Here is a 16,568-nt window from a genome sequence, read left to right as displayed (position 1 = left end):
TTTGTATTTTCAGTAGAGATGGGGTTTCACCATGTTGGCCAGGCTGGTCTTGAACTCCTGACCTAGTGATCTGCCTGCCTCAGCCTCCCAAAGTGCTAGGATTACGGGCGTGAGCCACCACCCAACCTTTCCCTTCCTTTCTTTCCTTTTTTAAAAGAAATAATATTTTTTTCCTCCTCCAAAACAGATAAAAATATTCCAAGAGTCTGGATTCCTCAGGCAGTTTATCACTCTGTATTCAGCTAATGTATTTTTCTTCTAAAACTTTAATAGTGATAGAGTTTGGAAGGATTGATAGCATATATACTTAGGATAAGGAACTGACAGGACTTGGTGAGTACCTGGACATGAGAGTGAAGATAACTCTCATGATTCTGGTTTAGGTGACTTGAGGAAAAGGAGATGGTTACCCAAGATTAAAAATACAGGCGATGAGAACAGATGGGATGGAGACAATGTTACCATTAGAATGCCCATGGGACATTCAAGTGGAGAAGTTCAGGAGGCAACTCAAAGCATGTCTGGAGTTCACAAGGGATGCTGGGGCTGTAATTATAGATTTAACAGCCTTCAGCATACAGGCAGTAATGAATGAAATTGCCTGGGAAGAATGAGTAAAATAAAACAGAAGGCTAGGTAGCAAATCCTAATGATTAATATTTAAGAGGAAAGCAAAAAGGAAATAATGAATCATACCAAAAGTAAAAACTATAGTGACCAGATAAAAATCCTCACCTTGAAACTACAAATCTAGAAAAGATGATGATAAAACGAGTAATTCTCTGTACTGTCCATTCAATTGACATGACATGTGACATGCTATTTCACAGTGGGTCCTTCCTGGCACCCAACTCCATTTTGTCTGTGACTAGGCTATGATACAACAAACAAATTCAATGAGTAATTGAATAGTTACCAGAAAAATTCCCTAGTCCTCCCAAATCATCTTGACTTACTCATGGAACTTAAATAACCCATCAGCTGTTTTGTTACTAAGCAAGGAAGAAGCTTTATCTTCCACCTGTCTCCTAAACCTGTTTCTGCTCCACAACACAGTTTAATTTCTATTCCTCACCTCTGCTCTCATACACCTACTATTTATTCTGATGTAAGGCAATTATGAAGCCAGGTATCTCTTAAGATCCAAAACAACTTGTTTATGGCAATTCCCTACTAAGATCATAAAAACCAAAATAAAAGTTGGGAAAAAATAGCATGATACAGGTTGGAAAAATGAGCTATCATATCTATCTCTCCCATAACATAAGCAAGCTGTCTGTAACTCCTTTCACGCATCAATTCTTTTCCATAAAGCTTCTAATTTCTCATCCAAACAACAGAGTAGCTTAAATATAGACAGTACTTCTGTGCCTATAAACATTAACAACTTCTTGTGGATTGGAGAAATGACTATATATAAAGAATTTCAACCTTCACAAAAAATAAGGATATAGGCTGGGCACGGTGGCTCACACCTGTAATCCCAGCACTTTGGGAGGCCGAGGTGGGTGGATCACCTGAGGTCAGGAGTTCAAAACCAGCCTGGCCAACATGGTGAAACCCTGTCTCTATTAAAAATAAAAAAAATTAGCCAGGTGTGGTGGCGGGCACTCGTAATCCCAGCTATTCAGGAGGCTGAGGCAGGAGAATCATTTGAACCTGGGAGGTGGAGGATGCAGTGAGCCGAGATTGAGCCATTGCACTCCAGCCTGGGCAACAGGAGTGAAATTCTGTCTAAGGATGTAAGTGTCCATAATGCTAACAATAACGTCGCTAGTGACTTAGGTGAACAAAAATAGTCTGCTTTTTACTGAAATTAGTTACAGGTTCCAACTGTACCATTAAGGACAACATAAAATTAGAGATATATATATATATATATTTTTTTTTTTTTTTCTTTTTTGAGACGGAGTCTCGCTCTGTCTCTGTCACTCAGGCTGGAGTGCAGTAGTATGATCTTGGCTCACTACAACCTCTGCCTCCCAGGTTCAAGTGATTCTCCTGCCTCAGCCTTCTGGTAGCTGGGACTACGGGCATGCGCCACCACACCTGGCTAATTTTTTGTATTTTTAGTAGAGATGGGGTTTCACCATGTTAGCCAGGATGGTCTGGATTTCCTGACCTCATGATCCACCCGCCTCGGCCTCCCAAAGTGCTGGGATTACAGATGTGAGCCACCACGCCCAGCCAAAACATAAATATTTTAAGAGAAACACACAGTAGTCTTCACTTGTGAAGAATCACTTGTGACGCCCACTGAGATTTATGCTTCAGTGAGCTACACAATGAAAACCTTACAGGCGACCTGCTTACTGGACAAGCTATACTGCCGACATGTGACTCCAGGCAATCACCAAGTGTGGAGGGAATACGATGATGAACTTCCTCTCGCAAATGGAATACACTACCTACTTCTCTTCTGTTACTCTTTGCTGATGGTATGCCAGCAAACAATCACTATCATTCTTCCGAGCAAACAAACCCAATCGGCCTTGATGCAGTAAAAAAAAGGATTTAAAATTAAACATATTTTCAACACAAATAGAATTTTGTACAACAGGAGAGAATTTTTTTAATTGCTAAAAGTTTATTTTTTCTTTCTATTATATAAAGCTAATATATGTTTATTATGGAACATTTAGAAGATAGATATACAAAAAGAAGAAAATTAAAATCATCCATAATCTTAGCTCCCCACCAGGTATAGCCACTATTAAATAATTGCTTGCTTTTTGTGTGTGTGGTTATTTTTGTTGTTTGAATAGGGACTGGGTTTCATCAAGTTGCCCAGGCTGGTCGTCTCAAACTCATGGGCTCAATGATCTGCCCGCCTCGGCCTCCCAAAGTGCTGGGAGGATAAGCCTGAGACACCACACCTGGCCTGCTTGTTTTTAAAAGAAAAAAATATTATACAAAATTAATAAAGGTAATAAAATCAAGTCTATTTAGCCTAAAGCCTGAAGGGAGATAAAAAGCACAAGGCTATAGTCATTAAAACTCTTAATAACTAGACCTGGTGGCCAGAAGCAGTGGCTCATGCCTGTAATCCCAGCACTTTGGGAGGCCAAGGCAGGCAGGCGGATCATGAGATCAGGAGATCAAGACCATCCTGGCTAACACGGTGAAACCCCGTCTGTACTAAAAATACAAAAAATTAGCCAGGCGTGATGGCACACGCCTATAGTACCAGCTACTCAGGAGGCTGAGGCAGGAGAATTGCTTGAACCCAGGAGGCAGAGGTTGCAGTGAGCAGAGATCATGCCACTGCACTCCCGCCTGGGTGACAGAGCGAGACTCCGTTTCTAAACAAACAAACAAACAAACTAGACCTGGTGTGGTGGCTCAAGCCTGTAATCCTAGACCTTTGGGAGGTGAGAGGATTGCTTGAGGCCAGAAGTTCAAGACCAGCCTGCCAACATAGCGACACATCCATCTGTACAAGAAATAAAAAATTTAGGCCAGGCGTGGTGGCTCATGTCTGTAATCTCGGCACTTTGGGAGGCCAAGGTAGGTGGATCACCTGGGGTCAGGAGTTCGAGACCAGCCTGGCCAACATGGTAAAATCTTGTCTCTACTAAAAAATACAAAAATTAGCCGGTGTGGTGGCATGTGCCTGTAATCCCAGCTACTTGAGAGGCTGGGGCAGGAGAATCACTTGAACGTGGGAGGCAGAGGTTGCAGTGAGCCAGAATCATGCCAGTGCACTCCAGCCTGGGTGACAGAGCAAAATGCTGTCTCAAAAAAAAAAAAAAGATATAAAAAATTTAGTTGGGTCTGGTGGCAGGTGCCTGTAGTCCTAGCTACTCATGAGGTTGAGGTAGGAGAATCATTTGAGCCCATATGGTTGAGGCTGCAGTGAGCTATGATCATGCCACTGGACTCCTGCCTGGGCAGCAGAGCCAGAGCCTGTCTCAAAAAAAAAAAAAAAAAAAAAAAAGTAAATAAAAATTAGGGGAAAAAAAAGTCTTAATAACTACAAAGGTAACTCACTATTTTGGCTGAGTACTTCCCATCATTAGTACCCACTGCCAGATATACCATCCTGAACACAAGCAAGGAAGGTTAACCCCTCTCCCCCAACCCAATTTTTATTTTGAAAAGCTTCAAACCTATAGAAAAGTTCAAATCACCATTCAAATCACCTAGACTCACCAATTGTTCACATTTTGCCACATTTGCCTTTTCTCTCTCTCTCCACACACACTTTTCTGTTGTTGAATCACTTAAAAATACAGGTATCATGAATTTTTAACTTTAAGTATTTCAGCATGTATTTCCTAAGAACAAGGACATTCTAAGCGAAAATAATATTTTTTATGAACTAATCAAAATTTGCAATTCTTTCTATAAGGCTGACCAAGATAATGGAACAGACTCCATAAAACTGCGATTAGCCTGAAGCATTAAAGTTCATTTTCTTCCTCTTTGCTGCACCCCATGTGACTTTCTTTTGGAATACAGTTTCTCAACCTCAGCACCAACGACATTTTGGGCCAGATAATTATTTGCTGGGGCGGGGGTGGGGTGGTGTCCTGTGGCTGCAGGATGTTTAGCAGAATCCCTGTCCCTTTACCCACTAGATGCCAGTATCACCCTACATCCAGTTTTAACAACTGAAAGTGTCTCTATACACTGCTCTGTGCACGGAGGGCAAATTGCCCCTGGTGAAGAAACACTGCTCTTAAAGAATAGGACCCCCTCAATCCAGATGAGGAGTATAATGATAATGACAACATCTATTGATCTACTGAATGCGTGGCATATGGCAGCATGTTCTAAGCAGTCTACGTGTGTTAAATCATTTAGCCCCCAGAATAACCATCTGAAATGGGTGTTGTAGCACCTTCATCTTAGAGGAGGAAATAGACACAGTGAGATTAAGTACCTCATGTGAATGAACAAACCAAAGAATGGCTTCCTGCAAAAACTGAGATCCAACACTATGTATCTGAACCACTATTCTTTTTTTTGAGATGGCGTCTCTCACTCTGTGGCCCAGGCTGGAGTGCAGTGTTGCGATCTTGGCTCACTGCAACCTGTCCCCCGGGTTCAAGCGATACTCCTGCCTCAGCCTCCCGAGTAACTGGGATTACAGGAGCCTACCACTGCACCCAGCTAATTTTTGTATTTTTAGTAGAGACGGGGTTTTGCCATCTTGGCCAGGCTGGTCTTGAACTCCTCACCTTGTGATCCACCTGCCTTGGCCTCCCAAAGTGCTGGGATTACAGGTGTGAGCCACTGAGCCCGACCTGAACCACCATTCCTGAAGTAAAAGGTAACTTTGATGGTACATACTGCACTTAAAAAGGAAAAAAGTTCATATGTGAAATTAATAAAAGGATGTAGGAAAACAGGCACTCTCATATATTGCTAATGATTGTTCACACTGATACAAATTGCTAAACTCCCCTCCAGGAAGGAATCATCTGACTTAAAAATGTGTATATCCTTCGACCCAACAATTCATCCTAAGAAAATAACCAGTTATACACATAAAACAGAGGTGCAGTGATATTTACTACAGTCTTTTCCATAACATCGAAAAATTGAAACTCTATCAACACCCAAATACAGAGTTAAATGACAATACTTCCGTACAATGTAATTCTATATAGCCATTACAAATAATAGAGCATATCAAAAGATGTTCGTGATATGTTAAAGTAAGTAAATTATAAAGTAGAATGAACGGCATAATCCTAGCAACTATAACACATAGAAGCAAAAATGTTAAATGTGATTATCTCCAAATATGAGATTCTAGTAGTCTTGTTTTCCTTTAGCATATCTGCATTTTCCTTTTTTTCCACCCCTCTGTTTTAGTTTGGCTTTTATTTAAAAGTCGTTTTGTTTTTTTTAATTTATTTTTTGACTGCTTTTGCGGAGCAGGCTATCCTATAAGCAGTATGCTGAGAGTAGCGTATTCAGAAGTTTTTAAAATGGAAGTTCAGATACAAATGAAAAGGAGATCCCTTTGACACTGACAGAATTAACATAGTTTCAACTACTTGTACTCAATTCCAAAGACCCATAGTATGTTACAAAAATGTGTGGTTCCTATTGCTGAACAAATTGTGAATGGCACACCACAGACTGGGTAGGAAAAAGTTTCTTGGTTAGTCACCAGGGCCGGTCAGTTGTCTAGCCTCCACACCTTAACCCAGCTGAGATGCTGCGGGATGAACTCTATAGGTGATCTAAAGTGAATCCCAGAGATGTCTAGGAAACTGACCCCGATTGTGGTTCCAGAGCACTGAGTTCAGGAATGTACTCGGCCTAGACTAAAACAGCCTAGAAAGGCTGAAGCTGATGAATGAATAATTTGTTATGTCTGATCCTGATTCTGTCACACTCTGCGACCATACTGTGTGGCTTAACTCCAGGACTAATGAGGGCACCTGGCAGGCGAGGCATTCTTTAGTGCATATCTAGTTATGACTGGACCTAGAGGGACCCAGAAGGTGACAGGTACATTTTCAGGCTATCATCCACAACTGTTCACCCTTTGGAGAAATTTTATTTAACTTGGAAACATGGCCCATCTCTATCATTAACCTGTCTGCACTGACTTTTTTTTCTTTTCATTCTTTAGATAAGCAAATTATTTAATTTTTACCCAAACGGTATCTCTGTCTGGTCTTTCCATCAATCCACACCCAACACCATCCTTTGTCATTAAAACAGTTGTGTAGTTCTCTACTCCACTAAATAAACTACGGAAACGTGCAATGTTTTTCAAAAAGTGGTTTTGGAACCTCTGAGGCCTCATGAAGTCCTCAGGAGGTTTGAATACAGAGTGCTATGTTTTAGCCCGTCCACAGTTGGTACCTTCATCTATCACTCTGGAGTGCTGCCCTGGTACAAGAAAATATCAAGTGCCTGCCCCTGAAAGCACACGCCCACTCCTATGAATGACTGCATTGGTACTACAGTCTTTTCCTGCCATCCTGTACCTCTGGTAAGATGAACTGTTCCACGGGCTTGTACCACAGCTTGTTCACCTGCACACCACAGCTTGGAGGACTGAAGCGAGCAATGAAGAGGGCCTCCTACAAATTGGGAGAAAAAGACAAGAAAAAATACTTCACGTTATACATTGCATATGCAAAAAGTTTTCAAACACCTTACTTCTTGGTCAGCTAAATCCACAATGGCCCTAACCACGGTCACTAACATGGTTCTACTGTGGTTTTGGCATCACTGGGTTTTCTAGTGCAGTCATGGTTATTAAATAACGATATTTAAGGTAATCAAAGTTGTCACGCAATTCTCAAATGCTAAACATAATCCACATAACCTTAAAAAAAAAACCCACCTTGAAAGAAAAAATATTCAGGGAAGTGAGCAGTGTTGTTAAATGAAGCCAACACATTATAGTGTCAACAGTCCCCCAAAGGGTTAAAACTAAACTGAAAGACACAGATTTTTACTGGGAACAAAAGCACTCAGGAAACTCCGTTCAAAAAGAATCTTCAGAAGAAAATATAAACAAAACAAAAAAGGGAATATAAAAGAGGACTGGGGCCAGGTGCAGTGGCTCACGCTTGTAATCCCACCACTTTGGGAGGCTGAGGCAGGCAGATCACTCGAGGTCAGGAGTTCCAGACCAGCCTGGCCAACATGTGAAACTCCAAATTTCTACTAAAAATACAAAAATTAGCTGGGTGTGGTGGCAGGCACCTGTAGTCCCAGCTACTTAGGAGGCTGAAGCAGGAGAATCGCTTGAACCCAGGAGGTGGAGGCTGCAGTGAGCCAAGACTGCACCACTGCACTCCAGCCTGGACTGCAGAGCCAGACTCTGTCTCAAAAAAAAAAAACAAAAAAACAAAAAAACAAAAAAAAAACGGACTGATTTTCACTATGTCTATCGTTTTCTTGGGTCCTCCCATTTCTTCCAGGCAACATTTCCTCATTCTCATGCCTATTCTTATATACCAACTTAACCATAGGGGAAACTTCTGTTAAGCTCTTAAAACCATGCAGGGGTTCAAAATTAAGCACATTTCAATGGATTATGTCTATTTCTTTCATGAACACCAGTTCTTAGCAATGCAGTATAAGAATAGTTTTTGCATCGTGACTACCCACGAACCCATTAGCATCCATCTTAGACTAGTCCTTCCTTGAGGACAAAGATTAACTCCTCCCTGGTTAAAAATATGGCAACTAGAAGTTATATCGACATGATCAAAATATTGTATGTCTGAACCAAACTACTTGATTGATAACTTGCACACTATAGTTTTGTTTTTTGAGAGAGTCTCACTCTGTCACCTAGGCTGGAGTGAGTGGTGCAATCACGGCTCACTGTAATGCAGCCTCGACCTCCTGGGCTCAAGTGATCCTCCCACCTCAACCTACCAAGTAGCTGGGACTGTAAGCAAATGCTACCACGCCTGCCTATTTTCTTAATTTTTTGTAGAGATGGGGTCTCACTGTATTGCCTAGGCTGGTCTCTAACTCCTGGGCTGAAGCAATCCATCTGCCTTGCCCTCCCAAAATGCTGGGATTACAGGCGTGAGCCATTGCGCCTGGCTGATAGTTTTTTTTTAAAACTATATATACTAAGATAAACAAGTGTATCAAAAAAATTCAAGATTAATTCTAATTTCTAGATAACAGTGATACTCAGAGTACTGCTATTTCAATTACCTATTTGATCTTCAGTATCAATGAAACTGTTAACTACAATCATATATGGACTCCTATAGTTGAGTATACAAAGCTCTTCTCACTAATCATTATAGCTGGCATCATCAGTAGAAATCCTACTCTTCCCTCTGTCTTATATTTATGTCTATAAACACATCAACAAACAAGACAGATTATTTAGAGGAAGAACAGGGCAAATTACAAAAAAAATTTAATCTCAAATTTATTTGTATGTTTATTGGTGAGTCTCTAACATTATACTCATTGCTAATAATCAACATTAATAATACAAACACATTTTAAAAAACTGAACAGAGTTCTGCTGCCAGTAATATCAGACCAATTCTCCTATAGATAATAACTATGAACTCTGGATGAAACATAAAAAACAATGATTTGAAGGCACTGGAATTCAAACAAACAGGCAGAAACTAGAGAAGAATCAGTACTTGGAAGAAGGAAAAGGCTCCAAATATGCATCTCCTCCCTACCCCACTTCTTGACTCTTTGTCTGAGGATACAACTCTAGGGCAACTAGAAATTTGAATGAAAATCTGTAGTCCTTCTGCTTGAAAATTAAGAGGACAGAGTTGGGGCAAACACATCAATTAATAAAAGGCATTAGGGGGAACCTCCCAGAAAGGAAAGGATCACAGAGAGAGAGAACCATAAATTCTTCATATAAACTCTACCCAAATCTGTGGCTGACTCATGAAATACACATACAAGGCAGAACCCAAGTAGCCCATCCAAGGCCAGAGAAACTGAATAGAGATTTTAGCTGTTTCTCACCGCAAGTGAGACAATGTTTACAGTCTGTGTCCAGCCAATTTAGCTGCCTGCTAAAACAAAAAAAAATCAATACTCTGAGGAATATAATAGGATCCAGAGTTCCTACAATGAATTATTTACAATATCTAGGATACAATGCAAAGATAAGGGCCAGGTTTGGTGGCTCAAACCTGTAATCCCAGCACTTTGGGAAGTCAAGGCAGGAGGATCACTTGAGGCTAAGAGTTTGACACCAGCCTGGGCAACATGGCGAGACCCTGCTCTACAAAAAATTTTATAAGTAGCTGGGTATGGTGGCACAGGCATGTAGTCCCAGCTACTCAAGAGGCTGAGATGGGCTTGAGCCCAGGAGTTTAAGGCTGCAGTGAACCACGACTGTGCCACTGCACTCCAGCCCAGGTAAAAGAGCGAGACCCTGTCAAACAACAACAAAAAAACCAAAACCCAAACCAAAAAACCCCCCAAAATACTAGACATAAAACAGAAAAATGTTACCCATATTTTAGAGGAAAGATAATAATCAATAAAGACAGACGCTGAGATGACTCAGAATAAGCGTACACAGATTTTAAAGCTGCTGTTATAACTATGGTCAAAGCTGTAGAGAAAAATATTCTCAAACAATGAACACATAGGAAATTTTAGAGAAATAGAAACAGTAAAAAAGAACTAAATGGAAACTGAAGCACTAAAAAGTATAATATTTAAAATAAATCTAAAATAAAAAATTCATTGGATAGGCTTAACTTCAGATTTGAGATGACAGAAGAGTCACTAAACTTGAATACAGATGAACAGAAGTTATCTACATTAGAAAAGAGAAAAAACACTGAAAAAAATGAACAGTCTTGTGATCTGCAGGACAATACCAAAAGATCTAACATACATGTAATTGGAATCCCAGGAGGAATAGAGAGAGCGAGCGAAGTCAGAAAAGGTTCTGAAGACATTAATAGTTGAAAATCCCCCAAATTTGGTAAAAGACATACATTTACAGATTGAAGAAACATGTAGCACGCCCTGAACAAAACAGACAAAAAGCACACCAGGCCTGGTGCAGTGCCTCACGCCTGTAATCCCAGCACTTTGGGAGGCTACTTGGGAGGCTGAGGCAGCACTCTGGGAGGCCGAGAAGGGCAGATCACTTGAGGTCAGGAGTTTGACACCAGCCTAGCCCACATGGCAAAATCCCGTCTTTACTAAAAATACAAAAATTAGCCAGGTGTGGTGGCATGCACCTGTAATCCCAGCTACTTAGGAGTAATAAACCACATACAGGAAAACGATAATTGTTGTAGAATGTAGTTAGTGGCTATAGGGTTTACCGAATAATTCCTTCAAGTTTTCTTCATGTTTAAAACTAAAAAACAGATCCTTCAAATACATTTCCATGCTACTCCTTCACATGCACTCTGTGAACAAATCAGATTTCCCTACATATCGGGAATAGAGAAACCTCAGTGGTTTTCTGTTTTCTGTAAAAGAATAACTTTTATTCCCTCTATATCCTTATTACAAAAAAGATTTGAAGCAGTTATTAGCCTTGTATTACAGACTTATACAGTTGGAAGTAAGAGGCAATAATACTCACTTATCCTAAGAATCCTAAACTTTTTTTATATCCATTACCAACTTTTGAAATTCCCTAGGTTTTAGGGAATTTTAGGTTGGAGATTTCTAATCTAGTCAACTCCTTCTCTTCTAGATATAGCACATTTATTCACAGATAATCTATCCCCAAACCAGTCTTATATCACACTACAGTGTATTTAGTCAATAGGGGAAGAAAGGTGAAAGTCTCTCAACCAGAGAGAATTATAGTCTTCCAATCTACTTACTGTATGTCACAAGGAAAAGTTGATGTTTTTGAAAAAGAAAAAAGAGAAAAAACCTGTACAGAGCAGTGCATACCTCTTGTTCTGCCTGATAAAGTTTGACAGTGATGTTCCTCTGGAAACCCACATCATTGGCATCGTAGAACACTCCAAGACTGGTAATAACGATGGGGTAGAGAACTCGGAAACTCACGCTGACAACTCGATCCTCAGGCAGCCCCGATGAAGTGTCTTCGGACAGACTGAACGCTTCAATTTCCTGATTCAAAACTAAGTAATGAGAACAGGTTTATATAATTGAACAAATGTAATCCTTTGTTTTACTAGTAAGAAGTAGTGAAGTGGGCTTAATGCCAAAACCTAGGTAATCATTTGCTATATAATTCACAAATGGCAGGAATTTTTAAAAAATGCTTGAGAAAAATGGCTGCTTCTATATAAACATTTTTGAAATTTAAGAATAAAGTTTTCAGCCACATCTAAGTAAGTTAATTATCAGAACTGCTTTAATAGCTTTTTGCATAAATGTGTGCATATATATGTATAAACGCCACAGGAGATATTAAATTTAAGTCAACTGGAAGGCATCTATTTGGAAGGGTTGGATAAATAGAAATAAGAAAAACAGTACTGATTGTAGTCATAAATAATCAGTAAATTTGGTCTTACTGTGCAAATTCCAAAAATCCTACTTCTTGTTAGGCAATTTAAAATACTTGTGATACGTCAGGCAATTATTACGGTATAAATAAGCAACTGAAGTCACTTCAAATAACACTGAAAAACTCTTGCTGTACAGCACTGATAAAAGATAAGCATATCAAACACAGTTTTGAACCATCTTCTATGTACCATTTCCCATCACATTTACATCTTCACTACTACTCTTGTGGTTGTGGCATTATCTCCAGTTTACATATTAAGAAACTGAGGCCCAAAATTAAGCAATTCACCTAAGGTCATAGAAAGTGGCAGATCCAGGAATCAAGTCCCATTTAGTGATTCCAAAGTCAGTCCCCTTTCCACTCCCTCACAGCTGTCTAATCAGTGCCAAAACAGTTCAAATAATTTTTCTTTTCTTTTCTTTATTTCTTTTTTTGAGACAGTCACCCAGTCACCCAGGCTGCAGTGCAGTGGCATGAACATGGCTTATTGCAGTCTCAACCTCCTTTGCTCAAGGGATCCTCCTGCCTCAGCCTCCTGAGTAGCTGGGACCGCAGGCACACACCACCAGGCCTTGCTGATTTTTTGTAGAGATGGGGGTCTCATCATGTTACCCAGGCTGGTCTTGAACTGCAATCCTCCCGCCTCAGCCTCCCAAAGTGCTGGGATTACAGGCATGAGCCACTGTGCCCAGCCTTCAAATAAATTTTCTAATTACCATAAATGAATCAGAATACATTAAATAAAGCAGTTCATAGGCAGGGAATATCAGTGCTACTTTAATAATATAAAACCCTATTTTAAAAGATTATATCAAAGTTCTTTGTATCTTTTAGAGCTGTGGTTTTCAAATTTTGCTGACTACACAACACCATCAGTTAAAAATATTTGTACACACACCTATTTACTTACAAAATATATGCATATATTGTGGTGAGTCTATATATTCAGTATTAATAAAGATTGTATTTTCTTATTTTCAGATAAATAGAAATTCTAAGCCTGGGCAACATGGTGAAACTCTGTCTCTACGATACAAAAATTAGCTGGGCGTGGTGGCACACACCTGTAATCCCAGCTACTTGGGAGGCTGAGGCACGAGAATTGCTTGAGCCTGGGAGGAAGAGGCTGCAGTGACCTGAGATTGTGCCACTGCAGTGCAGCCTGGGCAACAGAGCAAGACCCTGTCTCAAAAAAAAGAAATTACATTTTCTTCCTATACTCTAGGAGGTCATTTGGTTGCCCACGTCAGACTTCCTAGAAGCTCTTTACACTCAGTAGATATTCAATAAAATGGGATTAAAGGGAAGTGATGACTCCTACCTAATTATAGACATGAACAGGAGGGAAAAAAGGGAGAATACAGTTTTTTGTCATGGGCTGGGCAAGCACTAACTGGAGAGTCTAGACTACAACATAATGGACAACAATACAATTTTTTCTCTTTAAGATATTCAGTAAATAATAGATATCCATAGTAGAAACCTCTTTATTAAAAGCAATAAGTCAATTATAATATAGCATTTTTAGATATTTTCTTATCTAAAAGAATTGTGCCTTGAGCTTCAAGTTACGTGGACACAGGAAATCCCGTTGCATTACAGTGCTATTAAACCTTCTACCACAGCCACAGTATCACGATGATTAATGCTTACCATGACCTTCAGGTACTGAAATAACCATAACTGCCTTTGGATCATCGAAAAGATAAGATTAGGTTCAATATTAACTTAGTTATATACACACTTAAAAATTCATAACCTAGGTATTACATATATGAAAATGTTCTTTTAACATAAAGTTCTACTTCTTTACTTTTAATAAATAACAGCACTTAAGATAATAAAAGTATGGTTAATTTAAAAGTGAAGGGCTTCTTTTTGTTTTGGTTTGGTTTTCAATTGTAATTTGTTGGAGGATACCACATCAGTGGATACCACATCAGTGACATAACATTCTATGGGGTTTATGATCCCTTTAAGACTCCAGTGAGGCCAGGCGTGGTGGCTCACGCCTATAATCCCAGCACTTTGGGAGGCTGAGGGGGGTGGATCACGTGAGGTCAGGAGTTTGAGACTAGCCTGGCCAATGTGGTGAAACCCCAACTCTACTAAAAATAAGTCAGGCGTGGTGGCGGGCACCTGTAATTCTAGCTACTCGGGAGACTAAGGCAGGAGAATCGCTTGAACCTGGGAGGTGGAGGTTGCAGTGAGCCGAGATCGCGCCATTGCACTCCAGTCTGGGTGACAAGAGCGAAACTCTGTCTCCAAAAAAAAAAAAAAAGACAAGACTCCAGTGAAAGCCAAAGGACTTTCTCCCCAGCACACAATTCATACATAAAATTTGCTTACAATGTTAACTGAATTCACAGACATCCTAAGTAAGAAACCTCTATTTTGTAATACAGACCTGAATATATTGTCCAATTTATTTAAAAAGCTGTTTGAAACCCAGCTTTATAAAATAGCAGGCTCTTTAAAATAATGTTCAGTACCTTCCACCTTCTAAGAACTATTATTCTAAATACATCATATGTATCAACTTATTTCATCCTTATGTCAATCCCCATGAGGGAGATTCTTTTATCCCAAGTTTACAGATGATAAAACTGAGGCAGAGTAGGTCACACAGCTAGAAAATGGCAAAGCTTGGATTGAGAGCCATGGAGACTGCTTATAAAAGTGAGGTGTTACTTAATTATACAGTTTTAACAAACCTTAAAATACCAGAAGTCCTAATCAGCATATTTAAGACTTGGAAGTATAACCTCCCTTAGAAACACAGCTGAACATAATGGGAATTGCTAATAAACACAGACAGTTAAAAACTTATCAACTTCCTAAAATTGGTTCCCTGGTGACACAGAGAACCTAGTTAGGATCAGCTTTCTTTCGTTGTCTTTGTTTTTGAGACAGGGTCTCGCTCTGTCACCCAGGCTGGAGTGCAGTAGCGGAAGCAGATCATAGCTTACTGCAGCCTCAAACTGCTGGACCCAAGCAGTCCTCCTACCTCAGCCTCCCAAGCAGCTGGAACTACAGGCATGAGCCACAATACTTGGCTAATGTTTTTTTTTCCAGACATGGGAGCTCACTATGTTGCCCAGGCTGGTTTTGTGCTCCTCCTCCCACCGTGGTGTCCCAAAGTGCTGGAGCAGCTTTCTTTATCCTCACCAGAATTTTTACAAACTTTTAATTTTAAGGCATAAATAATGTTACTTGTGTCTTACATTTTTTACTAATTTTTCTTTTACAGAAATAAATTAGACTAATTCTAAGAGAAAGTTGATTCATAATATTTGTTTCTTCAAGATTATTATAAATTAACTGGTAAAATCAGCAGTTTTCCAAAAGTTCAAAATTTGGTAATTCAGGATTTATCTAAGCATAAGGAACTTCCAAACGCATATGAATCACACTGAAAAATAAAGTCTCCTGGATCCTAAAGTTCCAATTCTGTAAAGAATCTCTACAGATACCCCAAGTCAATCTGTCAAAAATGATGAAACAGGCTGGGTATGGTGGCTCATGCCTGTAATCTCAGCACTTTGGGAGGCTGAGGCAGGTGGATCACAAGGTCAGGAGTTCGAGGCCAGCCTGACCAACACGGTGAAACCCCATCTCTACTAAAAATACACGAATTAGCCAGGCGCAGTGGTGGGCGCCTGTAATCCCATCTACTCAAGAGAGGCTGAGGCAGGAGAATTTCTTGAACCTAGGAGGCGGAGGTTGCAGTGAGCTGAGATAGCACCACTGCACTCCAGCCTGGACAACAGAGCAAGACTCCGTCTCCAAAAAAAAAAAAAAAAAAAGCTGAGACATAAATTTGGATGAAAGACATTTTAGTCTATTAAAAACAGACTCCAGGGCATGGTGGCTCATGCCTGCAATCCCAGTGCTTTGGGATGCTGAGGCTGGTGGATCCCTTGAGGGTAGGAATTCAAGATCAGCCCAGACAAGACAGCGAGACCTCAACTCTACAAAAAATTAAAAAATTAGCCAGTTTTCGTGGCACGTGCCTGTAGTCCTAGCAGGGTGGTGAGGTAGGAGGATCGCTTGAGCCCAGGAGTTTGAGGTTATAGTGAGCCATGACTATGCCACTGCATGCCAGCCTAGGCGACAGAGCAAGACCCTGTCTCTAAAACACATAATAAAATAAAATAATAAAAAATAAAAACAGACTCCATACTATTAAGCTTAGCAACTTTTACTCAACATCAAGCTTGTGTATGGCAGTCAAGGGAAAAGATGACTTACCTGGATTTGTGATGTTGAGTAGTTTACAGGAATAAGGATCCTCCCTGTCTTCCACAGGCACTTCACAGCCATGAGCACCTATTATGAACTTCACAAGCACACTGAGAGATGTGTTGGCATTAACATCAGTTACTGATCTTCACCTCGCACATGCACGTTTCCTCATGCCCATTTCAGAGCTTTTACTTTGAGACACAAGTGTTTATGAGGATTAATTCTCTACCTTTATTCTTCTAGTCAGACAAAATGGGGGAACAAGTAAACTGAAAGTTGCTAACTACCAAGTTACTTATGCATGAGTCCCTTATTGCAATGCTATATTAAAGCAAGTATGAATATGTCTGGCCTCGCTACAAGCAAATGTTCATATCAT

The 16,568-nt window shown here is 40.0% G+C and overlaps 1 protein-coding gene across 3 annotated transcripts in view; it reads right to left on the bottom strand.

The window, feature by feature from the left end:
• B3GALNT2 (beta-1,3-N-acetylgalactosaminyltransferase 2) overlaps positions 1-16,568 on the bottom strand; it is a 58,858-nt gene that overhangs the window by 25,918 nt on the left and 16,372 nt on the right. For all 3 annotated transcript variants that reach the window (XM_055100242.2, XM_003824497.5, XM_055100276.2), the window contains 3 exons: positions 16,196-16,296; positions 11,356-11,549; positions 6,954-7,049 (listed from right to left, as the gene is read on the bottom strand). In XM_055100242.2, the coding sequence (XP_054956217.2) occupies positions 6,954-7,049; positions 11,356-11,549; positions 16,196-16,296 (391 nt within the window). The remainder of the gene's footprint in view (positions 1-6,953; positions 7,050-11,355; positions 11,550-16,195; positions 16,297-16,568) is intronic.

The sequence above is a fragment of the Pan paniscus genome, chromosome 1 (genome assembly GCF_029289425.2).
Source record: "Pan paniscus chromosome 1, NHGRI_mPanPan1-v2.0_pri, whole genome shotgun sequence".
NCBI classification, from domain to species: domain Eukaryota; kingdom Metazoa; phylum Chordata; class Mammalia; order Primates; family Hominidae; genus Pan; species Pan paniscus.
This window is presented reverse-complemented; position numbering and strand designations above follow the sequence as displayed.